The 23,147-nt window shown below is 40.3% G+C and overlaps 1 protein-coding gene across 2 annotated transcripts in view; it reads right to left on the bottom strand.

The window, feature by feature from the left end:
- Nucleotides 1-270: 270 nt before the first annotated feature.
- The window catches only part of LOC120065323 (complement C3-like), a 55,514-nt gene continuing 32,637 nt past the window's right edge, over nucleotides 271-23,147 (bottom strand). The window contains exons 25-41 of one of the 2 annotated variants that reach the window (XM_039016229.1): nucleotides 22,134-22,209; nucleotides 17,543-17,702; nucleotides 15,944-16,045; nucleotides 15,636-15,786; nucleotides 15,272-15,435; nucleotides 13,971-14,129; nucleotides 13,607-13,666; nucleotides 13,365-13,455; nucleotides 13,100-13,148; nucleotides 12,837-12,924; nucleotides 9,455-9,544; nucleotides 9,227-9,332; nucleotides 8,813-8,902; nucleotides 8,366-8,449; nucleotides 6,606-6,689; nucleotides 5,313-5,448; nucleotides 271-589 (exon numbers count right to left, since the gene is read on the bottom strand). In XM_039016229.1, coding sequence (XP_038872157.1) covers nucleotides 445-589; nucleotides 5,313-5,448; nucleotides 6,606-6,689; nucleotides 8,366-8,449; nucleotides 8,813-8,902; nucleotides 9,227-9,332; nucleotides 9,455-9,544; nucleotides 12,837-12,924; nucleotides 13,100-13,148; nucleotides 13,365-13,455; nucleotides 13,607-13,666; nucleotides 13,971-14,129; nucleotides 15,272-15,435; nucleotides 15,636-15,786; nucleotides 15,944-16,045; nucleotides 17,543-17,702; nucleotides 22,134-22,209 — 1,835 coding nt within the window. In that variant the 3' untranslated portion in view covers nucleotides 271-444. Of the gene's footprint in view, nucleotides 590-5,312; nucleotides 5,449-6,605; nucleotides 6,690-8,365; nucleotides 8,450-8,812; nucleotides 8,903-9,226; nucleotides 9,333-9,454; nucleotides 9,545-12,836; nucleotides 12,925-13,099; nucleotides 13,149-13,364; nucleotides 13,456-13,606; nucleotides 13,667-13,970; nucleotides 14,130-15,271; nucleotides 15,436-15,635; nucleotides 15,787-15,943; nucleotides 16,046-17,542; nucleotides 17,703-22,133; nucleotides 22,210-23,147 lie in introns of those variants that run through there. The other variant, XR_005478662.1, reaches the window with a different exon arrangement.

Genomic DNA, 23,147 nt, shown 5'->3' with positions numbered 1-23,147 from the left:
GTTTTTTGGATCTATTTAAAAGTTGTTTTGAAAAAGTACTGCATTGCATTACAACACCAACCAGCCAGGCCATCATTTCTTTGTAGATTTACCTTCATGGATATATGTCTTTACTCTTAACTGGTGCATGCATACGTTTTCGTATGGGTATGCCCAGACGGTGCAAGTCAATTGCTTTACCTACTGAGCCACACAGGACCGCATGGGACAGGTAGGGACATGGATGACCCTGGTTTAACCCCTGGACTGAAACTGGTGTCAACCCAGAAAATTGGAATAACATCTTTATTCATGTTTTTATCATCTTCCAAACACAACAAACAAAGCATTTTAAATTGACAAGTACAGCGCTAATTAAAGCTACAGTTGGTGCAAAGACATTCTTTTGCAAGGGAAAAATTTAACCGTGACAAAATGAAAACAACAGAATAACACATGTTCACTCTAGTTTACACATCCTTCGTTTTCCATTACGTGAACAAAGTCATTGATTTCCAAACATCTTTTCCTGATCGGACCCCGGATATTGCACTCAGCAGTTGTGGGCCAGTATTCGATCCATGTCCGCTCACCCAATACGTACTCGAATCTAGAAACAAAGACATAGCTCTTAGCAGGGTTTGCGGTCTAGTAGCGTGACAGAAATATAGTTACAGTTAATGAAATAGCTCATTTATAGCTTTTACTTAAAAGGAGTAGTTTAGGATTTTACAACTTGATGTTAGATGAAAGTAGTCTATGGGTCAGGAGAAACTGTAATCCATGGTTCAATTGTCTTTAAACAGCCATTACAAACTTTAGCCACTGCTCGCATGAAAATCATTGAAATTGATGGGGGCATGTAAACATTTTTGTTTCTCCAAATCACCTGAAATCAATTAAAATCAACTCCATATTCGCCTTGATGTTACTTAAAGGTGATTTGGCCATTCAAAAAATAACATGCTCACATCCCCCCCCCCCATCACTTCCATTGATTGTTAGCTAGTGGTGGCTAAAGTTAGTTGAAGTTTGTAATGGCTGTTTAACGAAAACAGAACCATGGATTACAGTTTTTCCTGGCCCATAGACTGATTTATGGGTGAGGAACCATCTAACACCAAGTAGTAAAATACTGAACTACTCCTTTAAAGCTTATGCTGCATGCCATTGTTTGTTTCATCTGATCTACACTTGAAGGGATAATCAGGAATCTGATTCCAAAGTCAGATTTAACATCAGGGAGTAACTTTCAAGCTCAATTTCAGCCTTGCCCAACCCCTTTAAAAAAAAAAAAGCATTCAAATGAGAAGTTGTGGATGGGGGGGAATTGCTCATAAATACACTTACCAGTCCACTGGCACACTCTGATAATAAAATGATGTGCATCACGAGCAAATACGGCTCTGGACAGTTAGCTCACAGTGAAATGTGGACTCACATTTATTGCAGGATTATGTTGGGAAGAAAAGTGCAATCATCACCTTGAAAATGAAGACGAGGGGTTCAATTCAATCCAACCCGCATTGCAGTATTTACACAGTAGCTCTTTTTCCAATTGTCAAATTAACTCAGATTGGTTTTGGGTACTTTATAAAAACCTTCAACTACTACCAGGGCGACCCCTCTCACAGGTATATTTGCACTTTTCAGAATTAGAAGTGTGTGGGCACAGGATGAATATTGTAAATACATTATTTTTACTATTTTTCTACATTGTAGAATAATAGTGCAGACATCAACTATGAAATAACACATATGGAATCATGTAGTAACCAAAAAATGTTAAACAAATCAAAATATATTTTATATTTGAGATTCTTCCTTGTAGCCACCCTTTGGCTTGATGATAGCTTTGCACACTCTTGGCATTCTCTCAACCAGCTTCATGAGGTAGTCACCTGGAATGCATTTCAATTAACAGGTGTGCCTTCTTAAAAGTACATTTATGGAATTTATTTCCTTCTAAAGCCAATCAGTTGGGTTGTGACAAGGTAGGGGGGTATACAGAACATAGCCCTATTTGGTAAAAGACCAAGTCCATATTATGGCAAGAACAGCTCAAATAAGCAAAGAGAAATGACAGTCCATCATTACTTTAAGACATGAAGGTCAGTCAACCCTGAACATTTCAAGAACTTTTAAAGTTTCTTCAAGTGCAGTCGCACAAAAACCATCAAGTGCTATGATGAAACTGGCTCTCATGAGGACCTCCACAGGAATGGAAGACAGAGTTACTTCTGCTGCAGAGGATACATTCATTAGACTTACCAGCCTCAGAAATTGCAGCCCAAATAAATGCTTCACAGAGTTTAAGTAACAGACATATTTCAACATCAACTGTTCAGACGAGATTGTGTGAATCAGGCCTTCGTGGTCAAATTGCTGCAAAGAAACCACTACTAAAGGACACCAATAAGAAGAAGAGACTTGCTTGGGCCAAGAAACACAAGCAATGAACATTAGACTGGTGGAAATGTATCCTTTGGTCTGGAGTCCAAATTTGGGACTTTTGGTTCCAACTTCATGTCTTTGTGAGACGCAGTGTGGGTGAACGGAAGATCTCCGCATCTGTATTTCCCACCGTAAAGCATGGAGGAGGAAGTGTTATGGTGTGGGAGTGCTTTGCTGGTGACACCGTCACCATGGCCACCACAGCATTCTGCAGTGATACGCCATCCCAACTGGTTTGGGCTTAGTGGGACTATCATTTGTTTTCAACAGGACAATGACCCAACACACCTCCAGGCTGTGTAAGGGCTATTTTATCAAGAAGGGGATTGATGGACTGCTGCATCGGATGACCTGGCCTCCACAATCCCCCGACTTCAACCGCAGAGTGAAGGAAAAGCAGCCAACAAGTGCTTAGCATATGTGGGAACTCCTTCAAGACTGTTGGAGAAGTATTCCAGGTGAACGATGCGGTGTGGGGGCTGCTGAGTGGCGCAGCAGTCTAAGGCACTGCATCTCAGTGCTAGAGGTGTCACTACAGACCCTGGTGCGAATCCAGATGTCTTTGTGAAAGACGCATGAATCAAGCCACGTACAAGGTTGTCCTGGAAGAAAACTTGCTTCCTTCTGTTCTGACAATGTTCCCCAACTCTGAGGATTGTTTTTTCCAGCAGGACAATGCTCTGTGCCACACAGCCAGGTCAATCAAAGTGTGGATGGAGGACCACCAAATCAAGACCCTGTCATGGCCAGCCCAATCTCAAGACCTGAACCCCATAGAAAACCTCAAAGCCGAGCTGCTTGAATTTTTGCGCCAGGAGTGGCATAAAGTCACCCAACATCAACGCGAAAGACTGGTGGAGAGCATGCCAAGACACATGAAAGCTGTGATTGAAAATCAGGGTTATTCCACCAAATATAGTTTCCTGAACTCTTCCTAAGTTAAAACATTACTATTGTGTTGTTTAAAAAGGAATATGAACTTATTTTCTTTGCATTATTCGAGGTCTGACAATACTGCATCTTTTTTGTTATTTTGACCAGTTGTCATTTTCTGCAAATAAATGCTCTAAACGACAATATTTTTATTTGGGAGAAATGTTGTCAGTAGTTTATAGAATAAAACTAAAATCTTCATTTTACCCAAACACATACCTATAAATAGTAAAACCAGAGAAACTGATAATTTTACAGTGGTCTCTTTTATTTTTTTCCAGAGCTGTATGTAGATATCTGCCTCATGTGGAATTAGAACCAATAACGTATATAAACCCTTGATTTCTGATGCTATCTACTAGCCATTGAGAGGCTTTGAAGCCACCGGTCGGCCATATTGACACTCCCAAGTAGGAGCAGTCCACCATAGGAATGAATGGAATTAGTAGTATTTCTACTAATAGTATTTCAATTAAATGTTTCAAGGACAAAATTACATGTATTTAAGCGTTTTTCTTGTAACTTTAGTACTCCAAAACATACTTGAAGGAAAATGTTATACATTTTTAAATTTTTAAGTTTAGCTCACATAAGTGTGCATTAAGGTGTCTGTAATATAATAAATGTGTCGAAAAGGAATGTAGTACAGTGCCCCCTGTTATAGGCTACCTGCCGTGGTTAGAGCGTTGGGCCAATAACTGAAAGGTTGCTAGATCAAATCTCCAAGCTGACAAGGTAAAAATCTCTCGTTCTGCCCCTGAACAAGGCAGTTAACCCACTATTCCTAGACCGTCATTGTAAATAATAATTTGTTCATAACTGACTTGCCTAGTTAAATAAAGGTTAAATTAAAAAAGTTATACATATTGATTAGAGCTCACAACCATTCAACTACAGTATGAGCCAACTGTTTTAGCAGACTGCGCCACCAATCAGTCATTGGTTGGGGAAAAAATACAACAAGTTGACATGACCACCATTGGCATCTATTTCTTCTTAGGATGTAGCTACAAATATAAATGTATAATCCTCATAGCTTACATGTTTTTTTGTAAAATACATAGATGTGTATGAAACGGTTGTCACGAGCGTCGTCTTGAAAATGACCGGACCAAGGTGCAGCGTGGTGAGCGTACATTTTACTTTTAGCGTACATTTTAACAAAACAATAAACAAAACAAAAACGAACGTGAAGCTCCGTAAGGCTATACATGCATTAAACGAAGACAACATCCCACAACTAAGGTGGCAAAACAGGCTGCCTAAGTATGATTCCTAATCAGAGACAACGATAGACAGCTGCCTCTGATTGGGAACCACACTCGGCCAAAAACAAAGAAATATAGAACATAGAATGCCCACCCAAATCACACCCTGACCTAACAAGATCGAGAAATAAAAAGGCTCTCTGCGGTCAGGGCGTGACAACGGTAAGCAAAAACTTTGAATTGTTGTCCATATGGGGAAATGTGCCTTACTGCCTTTTGAATTTTGTGTAACTTCAGTAGTCTAGTCAAGGATGCATCATGCAAAATATATTGGCACACTCCACTTACCAAGACCATTACCAAATAAGGTGGGCTTTCACCTGCTTTTATAGTAAGACTTGAGGTGGTACCACCCAGCACATCTAGAAGGGGGGGTATTTCATACGGAACCCCTCCCTTGAGATGACGTGGAGTCACTTTACATTACGATTCCAATGGTACTGCTAGTGGCGAAAAGAGCTAGATTTACTACTAAAATACCTAAATATATCACTTTTGCAACGAACAGTCAAAATGAAGACCAGGATAGACGTGTTTCACTATAACTGAGCCTAAAATATCTGGTTTTCGTAAAAAAAAAAAAATGAAAGTTGCTCTTTGCAAAAATATGAGTCGTAGGCAAGATTTCTCTTAAACTCGTTTGAAACTAGCGTAATGAAATGATGAGACATTTCTTACCTGTCACCACTCTGGATAAGACCTGCAGTGTCTCCAATGAGCAGGTAGCTCTTGCCTTTTTCCAGATCCAGTGTCTCTCTACAGGAGGGGTGGGCCAGGAACAAGCGCTTTCCCCCCTCCAACAGAAGGTCAGTGCCTAAAGACAAATTGAACATTAACGTTGATCTCATTTCTAAAGAACTTGGTTTTAAACTTTCTGGAAAAAGAGCGGCTTGCAAAACAAAAACATTTGCATTTGTGTGCAAAACTATATTGTGTTTCTAGGGAATATAACTATATTGTGTTTCTAGGGAATATTTGGGTCACTCTACGAATACATTGCCTTTTATGTACTTCAGACATTGTGTGTAAATGTTGATAAAACACTTGATTTACCATTTGGATCACAAATATCTATGCTTTAACTAAACCATGTTAATAATTCCAATAGCAGTGTGTTTTTATTCAAGTAAGGGATTTGTTTTCTCTGAAAATCCCCATTTTGGCATGTCCCACATCATGTCAACTTCTCGGGAAAATTTAATCCCACATAACCCCAAGATTTTCACAAGTTTTCACCATCATTGTGAAGCCCTATTTACTTTGTTGCTTTGGGAAAGTCATTTCTGAAGATGTTTACTTATTTCATGTGATTAGGGATTCATTAACATATGTCCCTCAGTTTTAAGGTCAACCTGAAGTCTTGTTTTAATCTGGTAAAATTAAGATTTTTTCCAAAGAAACATTGAACATTTAATAGTCAAATCAAAGTGTAAAAGCATTTTCCATTTTCCGGCCATTTTCTGGTGGAAAATGGTGGAAAAATGAGCACATTGAACATAACAAGTCAACCCCGTTACCAATCGATAGGTACGCTAGAAATACTTTAACAAGCTTGCATTCAATTGCCCCTCCCTGTTGCACACTACAAGCTTCCATTTCCCCTGTCAGAAGGGAAGTTATGGTTGATTCAAGATAAAATTGTCAACACTGTTACGATCAACCCTGTCACTTTTTTATAGTAATTCCTCTTAATTAAACCTCTTGAGATGGGGAAACATGTTTTTTTATGAAGTTGAACAGAATGTGAAAATTAGGTGAAAAATTCAAAATATATATATTTGACAAATTACACTACCCAATAGGCACTCTATTTGTGGAATGACACATTTGTGTTAAAGTGAGAGGAGCATTTGAAAATGTTAACAAAATATCAACTGTCACTGTTGATACACATAGTCCTACTCAATATAATCCAGCAGTGAATGATTATCGTTTGGGAACTCCGGAATAAACATTAAGGACTTATCCTACCTTGTTTGATAATCATTTTTATTTCCATTAGGTATGTATCAGTGTAGGACTCCAGTGTTGCGTTAACCAAGGAGGCTTTGAAAACTGTGAAAAAAAGACAGTCATATGAATAAGTAAACATAAACTCAGCAAAAAAAAACGTCCTCACTGTAAACTGCATTTATTTTCAGCAAACTTAACATGTGTAAATATTTGTATGAACATAACAAGATTCAACAACTGAGACAACTGAGACAACAACTGAACTGAACAAGTTCCACAGACATGTGACTAACAGAAGTAGAATAATGTGTCCCTGAACAAAGGGGGGATCAAAATCAAAAGTAACAGTCAGTATCTGGTGTGGCCACCAGCTGCATTAAGTACTGCATTGCATCTCCTCCTCATGGACTGCACCAGATTTGCCAGTTCTTGCTGTGAGATGTTACCCCACTCTTCCACCAAGGCACCTGCAAGTTGCTGGACATTTCTGGGGCGAATAGCCCTAGCCCTCACCCTCCGATCCAACAGGTCCCAGATGTGCTCATTGGGATTGAAAGCCGGGCTCTTCGCTGGCCATGGCAGAACACTGACATTCTTATCTTGCAGGAAATCATGCACAGAACGAGCAGGGTGGCTGGTGGCATTGTCATGCTGGAGGGTCATGTCAGGATGAGCCTGCAGGAAGGGTACCACATTAGGGAGGAGGATGTCTTCCCTGTAACGCACAGCGTTGAGATTGCCTGCAATGACAACAAGCTCAGTCGATGATGCTGTGACACACCGCCTCAGACCATGACGGACCCTCCACCTCCAAATCGATCTCGCTCCAGAGTACAAGCCTCAGTGTAATGCTCATTCCTTCGACAATAAACGCGAATCCAACCATCACCCCTGGTGAGACAAAATCACGACTCATCAGTGAAGAGCACTTTTTGCCAGTCCTGACTGGTCCAGCGACAATGGATTTGTGCCCAAGTTGTTGCCAGGCGAAGTTGTTGCCAGTGATGTCTGCCTTACAACAGCCCTACAAGCCCTCAGTCCAGCCATTCTCAGCCTATTGTGGACAGTCTGAACACTGATGGAGGGATTGTGCATTCCTGGTGTAACTCGGGCAGTTGTTGTCGCCATCCTGTACTTGTCCTGCAGGTGTGATGTTCGGATGTACCGATCCTGTGCAGGTGTTGCTACAGGTGGTCTGCCACTGCGAGGGCGATCAGCTGTCCCCCCTGTCTCCCTGTAGCGCTGTCTTAGGCGTCTCACAGTACAGACATTGCAATTTATTGCCCTGGCCACATCTGCAGTTCTCATTCCTCCTTGGAGCATGCCTAAGGCACGTTCACACAGATGAGCAGAGACCCTGGGCATCTTTCTTTTGGTGTTTTTCAGAGTCAGTAGAAAGGCCTCTTTAGTGTCCTAAGTTGTCATAACTGTGACCTTAATTGCCTACCATCTGTAAGCTGTTAGTGTCTTAATGACTGTTCCAAAGGTGCATGTTCATTAATTGTTTATGGTTCATTGAACAAGCATGGGAAACAGTGTTAAACCGTTTACTATGAAGATCTGTGAAGTTATTTGGATTTTTACGAATTATCTTTGAAAGACAGGGTCCTGAAAAAGGGCTGTTTCTTTTTTTGCTGAGTTTATAATTTTGTTCACTTTAATAATACCTGAGTTGTGTCCAGTAGGGAGAAAATACAAATGTTCCATTGCAAAGCACTTTGCATCATTGTGCCATACTACTGAACACAATTGTCTGTCTCAAAAGACTAGAGACTTACCATAATCCATTCCAGCTTCGCAGGCTTTGTCCAACAATTTCACTTCACTCACGTCTCCATGTTTCTTCTGGAAGCTACAGCTCTCTATGAAAGAAAGGTCATGTGTGAGTATGAAAATGTCAAAGTAACCAGCCAATCTATATAGTGAGGACAGTATTACTTTGGCATTCAGTATATTAACATTAGGCTGAAATTCAGAACCTGTTTTGTGCAAACATTCCACTCCTTGTACTCTGGAGTGGAATGATGGCAGAAACAGACTGTTACCCAGGCTACATTAACATATTATTGTACAGGCAAAATGATCATTCCATGTGAAAATGGAACATGATATTTTGGATTTTCCTGAACATTGAATGGATGATGGTAAAATAATCAGAGTAGGGTAAGCTGATCCTATAACTGCAACTACTTTTTGGCAGCAATTTGGCCACCGAGGCGTGGTACCTTCAGCACAATGGCACACATCATCCTGACAAAGCCTGTTCAGGGTTCCATCCTTCTTCTTTGGGTGGTAGAACTTCACACAGCGGTTCTCTAAAATGACAAAAGTCCCTATTCAAGACAATTTCTTCTGTGCGTTGGCATTTCTAGTGAATGCATTGTAGTCTATGAGGCACATGTGAGTGTCTGTGCTTATCAGACCTGGGTTCTAATAGTATATGTTTTCTTTCAAATACTTTGAGTGTTTGATTGAGCCTGCCTGGAATGCCAGATGGGCAGGGTTTATACTTTTGGGACTATTCCATTTGTTCCATTCCACCAGACAAGCTGAATCAAGCACAGGTTAAGTATTTTAAAGAAATGTGAATTCTATTTAAACCAGGTCTGGTTCATATCCCCTCAAAAAATAAAGCATACCTTGAGCATAGTATTCATAAACGGTGACCCCAACAGGTTGAAGCAGACCTACATCTTGTACCTTGTGTATTCTGAACGCCACCTTGTCTGCTAGTTTATTAGAAACCTTAAAGGATACCGGAGATATAGTGAAAGTTTAATAATAAAATTAAGTTACGTCCTTGTATACATGTCACTGAGAAGAAGAAAGCCATTTCAATACCAGCGTGGCATGTCACAAACAGATACCTGGTCAAGATAGATGATGAGGGAGCCCCTCTCAGACAACTTTTTGTCCATTTCAAACTTCTGAATGTACCTTTCCGTCCCGGTTGACAACTGCAAGCAGAAACACAAGAGTGAACTTTGAACCATTAATGTTTATGGTATTATCCACACAAAAAAAAAGCGGAAAATGAAAATAAACTGTGTACTTAGGCAATGCTGTGTGTTCATGCAGCCTGAAGGTTTAAGAGTATTGCCATAACTACATCAGACCTGTATTTAAGCAGTTGTAATGGGTTGAAAAATTAGACACTAGAAAAAGACACGCTTTTGATATTTTTTAAACCAAAAGTTAAGCTGTCTAATTAATGTCGCATTTATCTCCTACAAGCTGTAGTTCTACTATCAATCCAATAGATGGCGCTGTTACTCTGTGGCGGTAGTAGTGATGGAAGAAGTTCTGGCTGAGATTCTTCAGAATAAAGAATCCACCAGAACTGCGAACACTAACTTTTGTGTCCAGTTATCGACTACTACCGGTATATAAAAATAACATGTTTATAATATCCTCAGTAACAATTCCGCCAAAGGTGTAATCACATGTGTGAGGCCCAGTGCAGTCACAATTCTGTTTTGCCTGTGTTTTTGTATTCTATTGTGCAACAGCTGATGAAACTAACATTGTAAAGCAAATTGAATGTGAAGCAAATTGATCTGTGTTATTCCTGATTGTTGCTGGTTGAAACAGGACCTTGTAATCAGGATTTGCATGACCTCTCAGCCAATAATAACAGCTAGTTTTCAGGATACATATCCCTTCTATTCGGCCCCTCACTCAGACCACTCTCAGACAGTCCTAGCAAAATTATTTCTCAGGAATATTTTTTGTTGTTGCTAAAATGCAAACACTTTTTTCTTCTTTTTGCCTATTTTAATGGAAAACTAAAAGAGTAAGGTACTTAACTGCTACAAAGGGACTTTAGTGCAGACAGTATGGTTGCAGAAGTCTATAGACACAATTTAATGGTTTATATAATCTGGTGACACTGAATGTAAAGTTTAACAGTTTTATGCATTTTGTCCATATTCTGCCACACTCAGTTGTTTCTATCTGTATCAGAGGATGCTGGTGGGAGGAGCTATAGGAGGACGGGTTCATTGTAATGGCTGGAATGGAATAATTGGAACGGAGACAAACATGTGGTTTCCATATGTTTGATGTGTTTGATACCATTCCAGCCATTACAATGAGCCCATCCTACTATAGCTCCTCCCACCAGCCTCCTCTCATCTGTATGTATAGCTAGCTACATGTTTATATTGTGTGAAATGGAAATATGTAGGACCATACTTGAGAACATTCAGAAAGTTTCAATTCAAGGTTAAGTTTAAGCACCAGCCAATTAAAATCGTTGACGTAGTGTCACATGATAGAACGCTATTGTAGCTGGTCCCATCAGATAACCTGGCATATGTTAGCCCTATGCTAACCTCACCAGGTGAGCTAATCGTCCAAAAAGTTGGTGCGCGTTTTAGTAACTGATTAGCCGATTTTGCCGTTTGACTGCTGTTAAGCAAAAGTGTTCTATCACGTCCAACTACATCGCCAATTTTAATAGCCTAATATGGAATTTTAACCGGATATAATCATGTTCACATAGTGAGGTTAGCATAGGGCTAAATTTGCCAGGTTATGTAATGGAAACAGCTAACATGAAGCCTTTGATCAAGTGCAACTACGTTAATTAGGGATAGGCGTTCCATCAACGGGACAATTGTAAATCATGTAGCGCCGTGTGTCCTGATCTCAGATTTTAGAGAAACAACAAATGTCGGAACATATAAGTGTCTTATATCGGCTGAAAGCTTAAATTATTGTTAATATAACTGCACTGTCCAATTTACAGTAGCTATTACTGCGAAAAAATGCCATGCTATTGTTTGAGGAGTGCTCAAAACAACAAACACTTTTTTCACCGCGACAGGTTTGATAAAATCACCTCTGACGGTGAAATGTCTACTTACATTCTGAAATCTTGCTCTGATTTATCATCCCAAGGGTCCCAGAGATAACATGAAGTGTCGTTTCGTTAGATAAAATCATTTTTCATATCCTAAAAAGGTCCATATAGCAATCAATTTTGTATTTCCACTCGTTCAATTTGCAAAGAAAGGAATCTGTGAAAATCTAACCTAAACGTTGTTTCAGCCAGTCCAATTACGTTCGTATTTATTCGTCAGAGATCCTAGAATGTAACCAGACTTCACTATATCATTAGGAGTGTAGTATATCCTATAGGACACCAAATTTGGTCAGAGAGTGACACCTTCATGGCGCGCCGATGACACAGGCGGTCTTCACTTGATTGACTGTAACTTTGTCAAAAGCACCAAATCGGGGTCAAACAAAGCTGTCTAGATAGCCAATGAGCTGGGCAACCCCGTATCTATTGCACAATTTTGCTGCTAACGATGACTTCACACTAAATGTCATGTAGCTTGCTCATACTTCAAGTTATCAGTCTGAAACTTTGCACATACACTGCTGCCCTCTTGTGGACACCATCGGAATTACAACCAGAGTGATGGCTAGATTTGGGACCTCTGTTGCATTTCAAAGATGGTGGTAGATAAAAAATACAACAAAAAACGGTTGTTTTTTTCTTTGTATTTTCTTCCACCAGATCTATTGTGTTATTTTCTCCTACATTCAATTCACATTTCCACAAACTTCAAAGTGTTTCCTTTCAAATGGTACGAAGAATATGCATACCCTTGCTTCAGGGCCTGAGCTACAGGCAGTTAGATTTGTGGATGTCATTTTAGGCGAAAATTGAAAAAAAGGGGGCTATCCCTAAGAATTAACGATTTTAATTGGCTGATGCTTAATCTTAAACTAAAACCTTTTTTAAATGTTTGCAAGTATAGACCTAATTAATTTTACAGGGAAATATTACAATTAGGCCAATGAAAGACTATTAAGGATAAGAGTACATACAGATCTGCTATCTTAATTTGACCATGTTTCTCACAGCATGATTTGTGGAAACTTTAGAAGCCTTTAAACCTCAAAAACAGTACAATTTGCATTTCTCTGCAACAATGGAGTGATCAAATTAAGATGGCATATCTGCAAGCTGTTTTGCTATGTATGTATCACAGAAATTGTCCAGCCAAAAGGAGCACTGTGATCCCTCTCTGACATCCAATGAATCCAGGCGTCCTGGAGAAACCTCCTAGAATACCTGGAGTCGAAGCTATCTGCAAGAAGCACAGTCAATACTAATGACCCAGTACATGGCAATACGTTTTCTGGATCCATGCCCGGGCAACAGTACTTCTAGGTCTCAGAAAGGCAGTAGCGATGCACCATAAGCCATCTGCTATATCAACATTGATAACTCACCTGTTTCAGATCCTCAAAGTCAACTACAAAGCCAGTCAGCAAGCTGATGTCTAAAATGGTCATGGTGGCATTTCTGTCAGATTTAAACCTTGGGAGAGAATAGGAGTGTCCATAAGAAAGACTTGATTTTATATGATTTCATTTTTGCATGTACTGTGTTTCCTTTTCCTCACTGGATAAGATCTAACAATAATATTAGCCTACGGCAAAGTATGATGGTGATTACAGTATAGCCCGAGTAATCAGGTTTTTCTTTTACTTACAACACGTCAATGTGGAGCATATATGTCTCTGTAGCTCCGTTGAGTGCAACTTTAAAGACAAGAGATGTCACTTTGAAGGTAGATTTAGCAATATGACATCATCATACACAGTGGGGCCACTTCAGTCATGCCGATATCAACAACCACCAAACTGAAATCTGCCACTAGTGGCTCTCTTCCACATTTCAATGAATAAAACAAAACAAACAAAACGTCAGTTGAGTGGAAACAAGTTAAAATACAATAGCCATGACAAGTAGCCTACCTGTAGCCTGCTTTATTAGTTTCACATCAAGCACAAAGTTTTTGCAGTCTTGGTTCTCCTCCTTGGGCATGGCATAGTATACGGTTGTAACCTTGACATGGATAGGCAAGGAGAGGGTTGGTGTTACTTGGTTATCCCCGGGTACAAATTTTATCTTTATGTTATCAATCAAATGTCTTCACACACTAATTAGGCTAATTTAAATCCAGTGCAATTTAACCCCCCCCCTCCCTCCTTCTTACCAATAATTCCCCCTGACCAGTTCCTTTGGCAGTTACTGTGAAGTTCTCATGCAGCTGGACCTATACAGAATACAAACGTTCATTTAAGACCTGCCTAACAGACAAAATAGCCTTCCTCCGTCTCTCACTATGATCAACTATTCTCTTAATTCACTTTCTCTAACAAACATTTCTCCTTCCCCCTCTGTGATGCAGGTTGCCTTGTTCCTTTCCTCAGGGAACCATGTTCACACCACAACATTCTGACTGAGAAATGTGATTCGAGTGACCCAAAAGTTTGTCTTGACTGTGTTCTAGGCTCACGGACAATAGGCTCGCACTTCTCACGTGTTACAAAGAGGCTTATGTGCGCGTACGTCCTTACCTTGTCGGTGCGTGTGAGTAAGGCGTTACTCTTGCTAAATGACCACTTGATGACTTTAGTTCTCCCTGAGATATCAATGTCCACATTCAGATCAATGTCTTTTACTTTTCCTGCTTTCGTCATGTACTCTGCCACAGCCTGGAACACCATGATAGTGGACTGTTTAGGAAGAAACAGAAGGAGGGGGTTGAAAGTGTACCAAGCCTGTATACAGTCGGGTCCGAAATGAATGATACCCTTGATAAAGATTAGCAATAACGATGTATACAATAAATAACTCAAATACTGAGCTATATTGTACATGACTGGGATTTTTTTCCAGGATAAAGTCGATAGATTAAGGCCTAATGAAGTTATTTCAATTGACTGATTTCCTTCTGTGAACTGGAACTCAGTAAAATCCTTTCAATTGTTGTATGTTGCATTTATATTTTTTGTTCAGTATAATAGAATTGCTCAGGGAAAGATATATCTTTTTTTTACAAGTAGTACTTTATTTTCTGAAAAAGGTAGGGGTCAAAATTATTGACACCCCTAAAGATTCTTATAAATACATTTTAGTATTTGGTCCCATATTCCTAGTACACTACAAACTTGTTGGAACCATTTTCAGTTAGTTTTGGTTGTGTTTCAGATTATTTTGTGCCTAATAGAAATGAATGGTAAATAATGTATTGTGTTATTTTGGAGTCACTTTTATTGTAAATAATAATAGAATATGTTTCTAAACACTTCTACATTAATGGGGATGCTACCATGATTACGGATAATCCTGGATGAATCATGAATGACAATGAGTGAGAAAGTTACAAAGGGTCTAAGATCATACCGCCAAGACATGCTAACCTCCCGTTATGACCCCTACCTTTCTAATCATTTTGACCCCTATCTTTTTGAGAGAAAAAATGAATAGTTAAACAAAATCTCTTTCTCTGAGCAATTGTATTAGTAGAAAATAATGTCATTTCCAAAACATTTTGAGAATACAATATAACTCACTATTTGAATGATTTATTTTACAGTCATCATTGCTCAGCTTTATCAAGAGTGTCAATCATTTCAGACCTCAATGTATGTGGCTCTTGAGTGCTGTTTTGTTTTATCCTAAATGCAGATTTCTATAACATGGTGCATCCCCACACGGCATATTTCCTTATATTGAATTATAATGTTGCATGACCCCGAAGCAGCCTGTTTCAAATGATGTATGGACATTAGCCCGTCTTAGCCAAGGTTAGTTAGCCAGCCTGTTTGCCCTTGTTGGATGCGTGATGTTACTTGTCACATGGGTCTGGCTGTACCTGAGTGGATGAATCACCTCCTCTTTGAAAACCCTGGCTTTTGAGCCACCTGACGATGGGACCAGCTTCCTCAATGGCACCGGCCTTCACCAGGGCCAACAGGGCGTAAGCTGTGGCCTCCAGTGTGAGAAGGTGATTCTCTGAAACAGGCCAGTGGGTCCGGTCTGTGGGGGAAACAAACATGATTTATTATTAACAAAACCAAAATGTACAAAAGCATCTGCTACACTGGCAAAATGTAGCTTTTTGATGCAGAGAGTACCTGGCTATAAAAGTCAAAAATGGGTTAGGCTACATAATACTGTCCATCATAGGGTTCAATTACTCAATATTTCCTACTATAAAGGAGGATTTATACGGTCACCTGTAGATGAGTGTTTGAATAGGATAGCCTGGTTGAGCTTGCCCTCGTTAGCCAGGGCGTATGAGGTCATAGCCACTGAATAAGGGTTGGTCAGGTGTTGATTCCGAAATTCTAGGTATTGCTTAGCCTTTTTAATGCTCTCTGGCAGGTTCTGTAGAGAGAGGAAGAGAGGCAATTGCTAACTTAAGTATCCTAAAAGGCATTCAAAAACTACTCAATGCCTTTGTTATTTGACTATGCATGGCCATAGAAAACATGGGTATGAGAGAAGTAATAGGAAGACATGAGAATGTGTAAATTCCACTTACACTGATACCATCATAATTTTTGCAAATTGTGTGTGCTTCCTGCATGGTTATGAGCACAAATGCTGTCAAGGTGTCATCCACGTCTTTCCCCAGTACATCTCCCTGTAGATAGGCACAGACAGAAATGACCATATCTAAGTTGGTATCTGGGTTTTTGGTTTAATATTTTATGTTCTCAATATTTTACAGACTCAAAAACTCAAGATTACAACTGAGAAATACACTGAACAGAAATATAATGGCAACATGTAAAGTGTTGGTACCATGTTTCATGAGCTGAAATAAAAGATCCCAGAAATGTTCCATACACACAAAAAGCTTATTTTTCAAAAATTGTGCCAAATTTTACATTCCTGTTAGTGAGCATTTCTCCTTCGCCAAGATAATCCACCTGACAGGTGTGGCATATCAAGAAGCTGATTAAACAGCATGATCCTTACACAGGTGCACCTTGTGATGGGGACAATATAAGGCCACTAAAATGTGCAGTTTTGTCACACAACACAATGCCACAGATCTTTTTTGAGTGAGCATGCAATTGGCATGCTGACTGCAGGAATGTCCATCGGAGAATTGAATGTTAATTTCTCTACCATAAGCTGCCTCCAACTTTGTTTTAGAGAATTTGTCAGTACGTCCAACCGGCCTCACAACCGCAGACCACGTGTATTGCGTCATGTGGGCGAGCGGTTTGCTGATGTCAACATTGTGAACAGAGTGCCCATGGTGGTTATGGTATGGGCAGGCATAAGCCACGGACAACGAACACAATTGCATTTTATCAATGGCAATTTAAATGCACAGAGATACCGTGACGAGATCCTGAGGCCCATTGCCGTGCCCTTCATCCGCCGCCATCACCTTATGTTTCAGCATGATAAAGCACGGCCCCATGGTGCAAGATTCTGTACACAATTCCTGAAAGCTGAAAATGTCCCAGTTCTTCCATGGCCTGCATACCAGAAATGTCACCCATTGAGCATGTTTGGGATGCTCTGGATCGACATGTATGGCAGCGTGTTCCAGTTCCCGCCAATATCCAGCAACTTCACACAGCCATTGAAGAGGAGTGGGACAACATTCCACAGGCCACAATCAACAGCCTGATCAACTCTATGTGAAGGAGATGTGTCACGCTGTGAGGAAAAGGGTGGTCACACCAGATACTGACTGGTTTTCTGATCCACGCCCTTACCTTTTATTTGAAGGTATCTGTGACCAGATGCAGACGCATATCTGCAATTCTAGTCATGTCAAATCCATAGATTAGGGCCTAATTTATTTATTTCAATTGACTGATTCCTTATATGAACTCTAACTCAGTAAAATCGTTTAAATTCTTGCATTTGTGTTTATATTTTGTTCAGTATTTATTTTATAATTCTTGTTACATTTACATGGATACTCTGAACATAAGAGATAGGTTAATTCCTGTAAGGCAATGGTAATGTAAATATTGTCAAGGGTAGGAGTGCGATGTATTAGTTTTAGATAAATCAGTTTTGCAAAATAATATGATTAATACAATTAAATAAATTAAATATTAAATAGTTTAATAAATGTATTTCATTATATTTCTGCCAGCAACACAAACAGTACCATCATGGTGGGATGTAGGAGTTTGCCAGTTTCCTCGAAAATGCCATTGGGCCGCTGTCTTTCCATGACAAGCCACTTGACTGCACTGCACAGGACATCTTCCGAAATAACGATTAAAGAGTTTGACATGGCAAATACCTTAGCAACATAAGCTGTTAACCTAGATGGAAGGATGAGATTTAGGTACAGTTAGGTATCATTTACCCTGCCATGAATGAAATGTCAACTTGTGCAGTGCCTTCAGAAAGTATTCACACCCCTTGACTTTTTCCATGGGGGGGGGGGGGGGGGGGGGGTCACTTGTCTACACACAATACCCCATAATGTCAAAGTGGAATTATGTTTTACTTCTTTATTTTTTACAACTGAATAATAAACTGAAAGTTGAAACATCTTTAGTCAGTGAGGTCAATGTTTTTCTGCTGACCTACAAAGCATTACATGGATTCTTATTTACAATGACGGCCTACCCCGACCAAACCCGGACAACACTGGACCAATTGTGCGCCGCCCTATGGGACTGCCAATCACAGCCGGATGTGATACAGCCTGGCATCAAACCAGGGACTGTAGTGACGCCTCTTGCACTGAGATGCAGTGCCTTAGACCGCTGCGCCACTTGCTACTACCTATCTTTCCGATTTGGTCCTGCCGTACATACCTACATGTATGGTCACAAGACGCAGGCCTCCTTATTGTCTCTAGAATTTCTAAGAAAAGTTGGAGGCAGGGCTTTCTCCTATAGAGCTCCATTTTTATGGAATGGTCTGCCTATCCATGTGAGAGACGCAGACTTCGTCTCGACTTTTAAGTCTTTACTGAAGACTCATCTCTTCAGTAGGTCTTATGACTGAGTGTAGTCTGGCCCAGGGGTGCGAAGGTGAACGGCAAGGCACTGGAGTGACGAACCACCCTTGCTTTCTCTGCCTGGCCGGCTCCCTTCTATCCACTCGGATTCTCTGCCTCTGACCCTATTACAGGGGCTGAGTCACTGGCTTACTAGTGCTCTTCCATGCCGTCCCTAGGAAGGGGTTGAGTCACTGACGTGATCTTCCTGTCTGGTTTTGCACCCCCATGGGCTTGTGCGGTGGAGGAGATCTTCGTGGGCTACAGTATACTCAGCCTTGTCTCAGGGTAGTAAGTTGGTGGTCTGTTGATATCCCTCTAGTGGTGTGGGGGCTGTGCTTTGGCAATGTGGGTGGGGTTATATCCTGCCTGGTTGGCCCTGTCCACAACTCCCCCTGTCTCAGCCTCCAGTATCTATGCTGCAATAGTCTATGTGCCAGGACCTGCTTTTTTCGTCTCTCTCTCTCTACCTCTGAATGCTCAGCTATGAAAAGCCAGCTGACGTTTACACCCTATGGTGCTGACCTGTTGCACCCTCTACAACCGCTGTGATTATTATTTGACCCTGCTGGTCATCTATGAATGTTTGAACATCTTGAAGAACAATCTGACCTTCCTAGCCACCGTGCTTCTACAGTACATCTGCATTGCCTGCTGTTTGGGGTTTTAGACTGGGTTTCTGTATAAGCACTTTATGACATCTGCTGATGTAAAAAGGGCTTTATAAATACATTTAATTTGATTGTAAGTATTCAACCCCTTTGTGATGGCAAGCCTAAATAAAATCAGGAGTAAAAATGTGCTTAACATAATAAGTTGCATGCACTCTGCGGGCAATAATAGTGTTTAACAGGATTTTTGAATGACTACCTCATCTTTGTACCGCTCAGGGATTTCACCATGGGGCCAATGGTGACTTTTAAAAGAGTTACAGAGTTTAATGCCTAGTTAAAGGTAAAAATATATAAAAATGAATGGCTGTGATGGGAAAAAACTGAGGATGGATCAACAACATTGTAATTACTCCACAATACTAATCTAATTGACAAAGTGAAAAGAAGGAAGCCTGGACAACATACAAAATATTCAAAACATGCATCATGTTTGCAAAAAGGCACTAAAGTAATAATGCAGAAAAATTGGCAAAGCAATTGTGGCCAGTGATTTCAAGTCTATGTACATAGGGCAGCAGCCTCTAAGGTGTCCTGAATACAAAGTGTTGTTTTTGGGACAAATCCAACGCAACACATACTGAGTACCACTCTCCAAATTTTCAAGCATAGTGGTGGCTGCATCTTGTTAAAGGTATGCTGGTAGTCGTTAAAGACCGGGGAGTTTGGTTCACATGGTTCAGTCTGCTTTCCATCAGACACTGGGAAATCACTTTTCAGCAGGACAATAGCCTAAAACACTAGGCCAAATCTACACTGGAAGTTACTTACCAAGAAAACAGTGAATGTTCCTGAGTGGCCGAGTTGAAAATCTATGGCAAGATTTACTTGAAAATCTATGGCAAGATTTGACTCTGGGGTGTGAATACTTATGTAAATTTGATATGTCTGTATTTCATTTTCAATACATGTGTTAAAATAAGAAAAATAAAACAATTCACTATGGGGTATTATGTGTATATGGGTGAGAATTTAAAAAAAAATCTATTTTAAATCCAGGCTGTAACAAAAATAAATGGGGAATACGTCAAGGGGTATGAATACTTTCTGAAGGCACCGTAAATTGCCTGAATTTGTGATTCCTTAAAGTGGATTCCTCAAAGTGTAAGCTGCTTCTGGTCTTTTCTCACCATTACGAGGTCTTATTGTCTTAAGTCAACATATACAGTGCCCTCCTGAATTATTGGCACCCTAGGTAAATATGAACCAAAAAGGCTGCGAACAATGTCTTTGTTGTTAATCAGCTTAATTTTACACCAAAATATCATATGAATCTAACCTTTAATTGAGTAAAAAAAAAAAGAAATCAAGAAATCATCTTCAAGAAATAATACTTTTATTCAAAAACATGCAATTATTGGCACCCCTGCATTTAGTCCTTTGTGCACCCTTCCTTTGCCAAGATAACAGCTCTGAGTCGTCTCCTATAATGTTTGATGAGGTGGGAGAACACACAGGACGGGATTTGAGACCATTCCTCCATAGAAAAACTCTCCAGATCCTTCAGAGTCCTTGGTCCTCACTTGTGGACTCTCCTGTTCAGCTCACCCCACAGGTTTTCAATGGGGTTTAGGTCAGGGGACCGGGATGGCCATTGCAAAAGCTTAATTCTATGGTCAGTGAACCCTTTTTGTGTGGATTTGGAGGTATGCTTTGGATCGTTGTCCTGCTGGAAGACCCAACGACGACCAAGTTTTCGACTCCTGGCAGAGGCAGACAGGTTGTGGACTAAAATCTCCTGGTACTCGATGGAGTCCATGATGCCATGTCTCCTAACAAGGTTCCCAGGGCCTTTGGAAGTCAAACAGTCTCACAACATCACAGATCCACCACTATACTTCACAGTGGGGATTAGGTTATTTTCTGCATGACCATTGCTCTTTTTACACCAAACCCACCTCTGGTGTTTGTTGCCAAAAAGCTCTGTTTTACTCTCATCTGAACATAGAACCTGGTTCCAATCAAATGTGGTTCCAATGACATTTAGCAAACTCCAGGTGCTTAAATGTGTGGTTTGGTGACAGCAGTGGTGTTCTTCTGGCAACCCTTACAAATAATTTGTTGGCATGAAGGTGGCGTCTAATTGTAGTTTTGGAGACTTGATGAAACCAACTTCTCCAATTCTCCAACTGTGATCTTTGGAGATTGTTGTGCCACTTGAACTATCTTTCTCACTGTGCGTGGGGGCAAAATACACTTGTGTCCTCTTCCAGGGAGGTTCATCACAGATCCAGTTGTTTTAAATTTCTTAATTATTGCTCTAATAGTGGAGATGGGTATTTTCAGGCATTTAGCTATCTATTTTATAGCCATTGCCTGATTTGTTAAGGTCAACAACCTTTTGTCTCATTTCATTTATGTGTACTCTGGCCTTTCCCATGTTGATGGATGACTAAGGGAGTTTAGCCTGTGTGTCACCTCATATTCATACCCCAGTGAAACAGAAATTCATGGACCACCTAAGAGTTCCCAAAGACTCAGGTTACCTTCATGTTCATAAGAATTTCTAGGGCTGCCAATAATGGTGACACGCATGTTTTTGAATAAAATAATAATTTCTTGATGACAATTCTTTTTTCTTTTAACAATTTTAGAGGTTTAACAATTCGAGGTTATAGTCATATGATATTTAGAGTATAAAATCAATCTGATGAACAAAAATGAAATTTTTTCACATCCTTTTTTGTTCATATTTACCTAGGGTGCCAATAATTCAGGGGGGTACTGTACAATTCAGTTAAAGATGCAAATAGTGTTATTTGACGTGTATCTTTTTGACACGCAAAGACCCAAATGACGTTACATACAGTGCATGCAAGGACTGACCATTCATGAGATCAAAAACTGTAAACATTTTTACAAACATTTTAGTAAAATGGTGCTTATATTTTGGGTTCTAATGGGGTAAAACAGCTGTTAAATTCTTGAAGAATCAATGGCAATAATTTTGTTTAAAAAATGGACGCACCAATCGCAGACTGTTGCTTTAACATACAGTAGACCTAGGCCTACATGTTGTACATCTAATGTTGTGTCCCTGGTATTGAGAGGGAGTGGGGGAAGGTGTAGCTCACCAGGTACCACTACGCTCATGATCAAAGGCAGCATATGATCCATCGCTTTTCCGATACGCCAGTTGCTGATCATAACCTTGACAATAACAAAAGAAAACCATGAACCATGAAGATAATCAAAGCCGATTGGTTTTGTGCCAATAAGAAAGAACTTGTACTGATAACACCACAGGCAGTGTGGCGAGTTTCCCAAAGCCTTTGTAGCTAACATGTTATGTTATTTCACTCCACAACTCAGTCACAAAGCAGCGAGAGAGTAACAATGATTAAAAAAATCTATGTTTAACGGGCAATCTTCTGTGCGTTTTACAAACAAACGTCAACAAATGAAAAAAAAAAAATTTGTACGAGTAGCGTTCAGTCTGGGTTGTGCAGTGGAAGTAAACACACTTATTTTGAATACAGGGAGCGTTACTCATCCCGAACGACGATCAGCATTTACCCACTGTAACGGCGGTCCTCCTCCTCTTCTACCGAAAAGGAGGAGTAGTGATCGAACCAAGGCGCAGTGGAGTTTAACGACATAATTTATTTAACAAAACACGAAAATGACTCAACTAACAAAACAACAAAACGGTGAAGACAGACCTAGACGACGAACTTACATGAAACAAGAAGAACGCACGAATAGGAAACAGACTACATAAACCGAACAAACCGTATACAGTCCCGTATGGTGCAAACATAACACAGACACGGAAGACAATCACCCACAACGAACACTGTGACAACGCCTACCTAAATATGACTCTTAATTAGAGGAACGCCAAACACCTGCCTCTAATTAAGAGCCATACCAGGCAACCCAAAACCAACACAGAAACAGAAAACATAGAATGCCCACCCAACCTCACGTCCTGACCAACTAACACACATAACAACTAACATAAATAGGTCAGGAACGTGACATTACCCCCCCCATAAGGTGCGAACTCCGGACGCACCAGCACAAAGTCTAGGGGAGGGTCTGGGTGGGCATCTAACCACGGTGGTGGCTCAGGCTCCGGGCGAGGT

Source organism: Salvelinus namaycush, chromosome 2 (genome assembly GCF_016432855.1).
Source record: "Salvelinus namaycush isolate Seneca chromosome 2, SaNama_1.0, whole genome shotgun sequence".
In the NCBI taxonomy this organism is placed as follows: domain Eukaryota; kingdom Metazoa; phylum Chordata; class Actinopteri; order Salmoniformes; family Salmonidae; genus Salvelinus; species Salvelinus namaycush.
The sequence above is the reverse complement of the archived record's forward strand: the minus strand, read 5'-3'. Positions and strand labels throughout refer to the sequence as shown.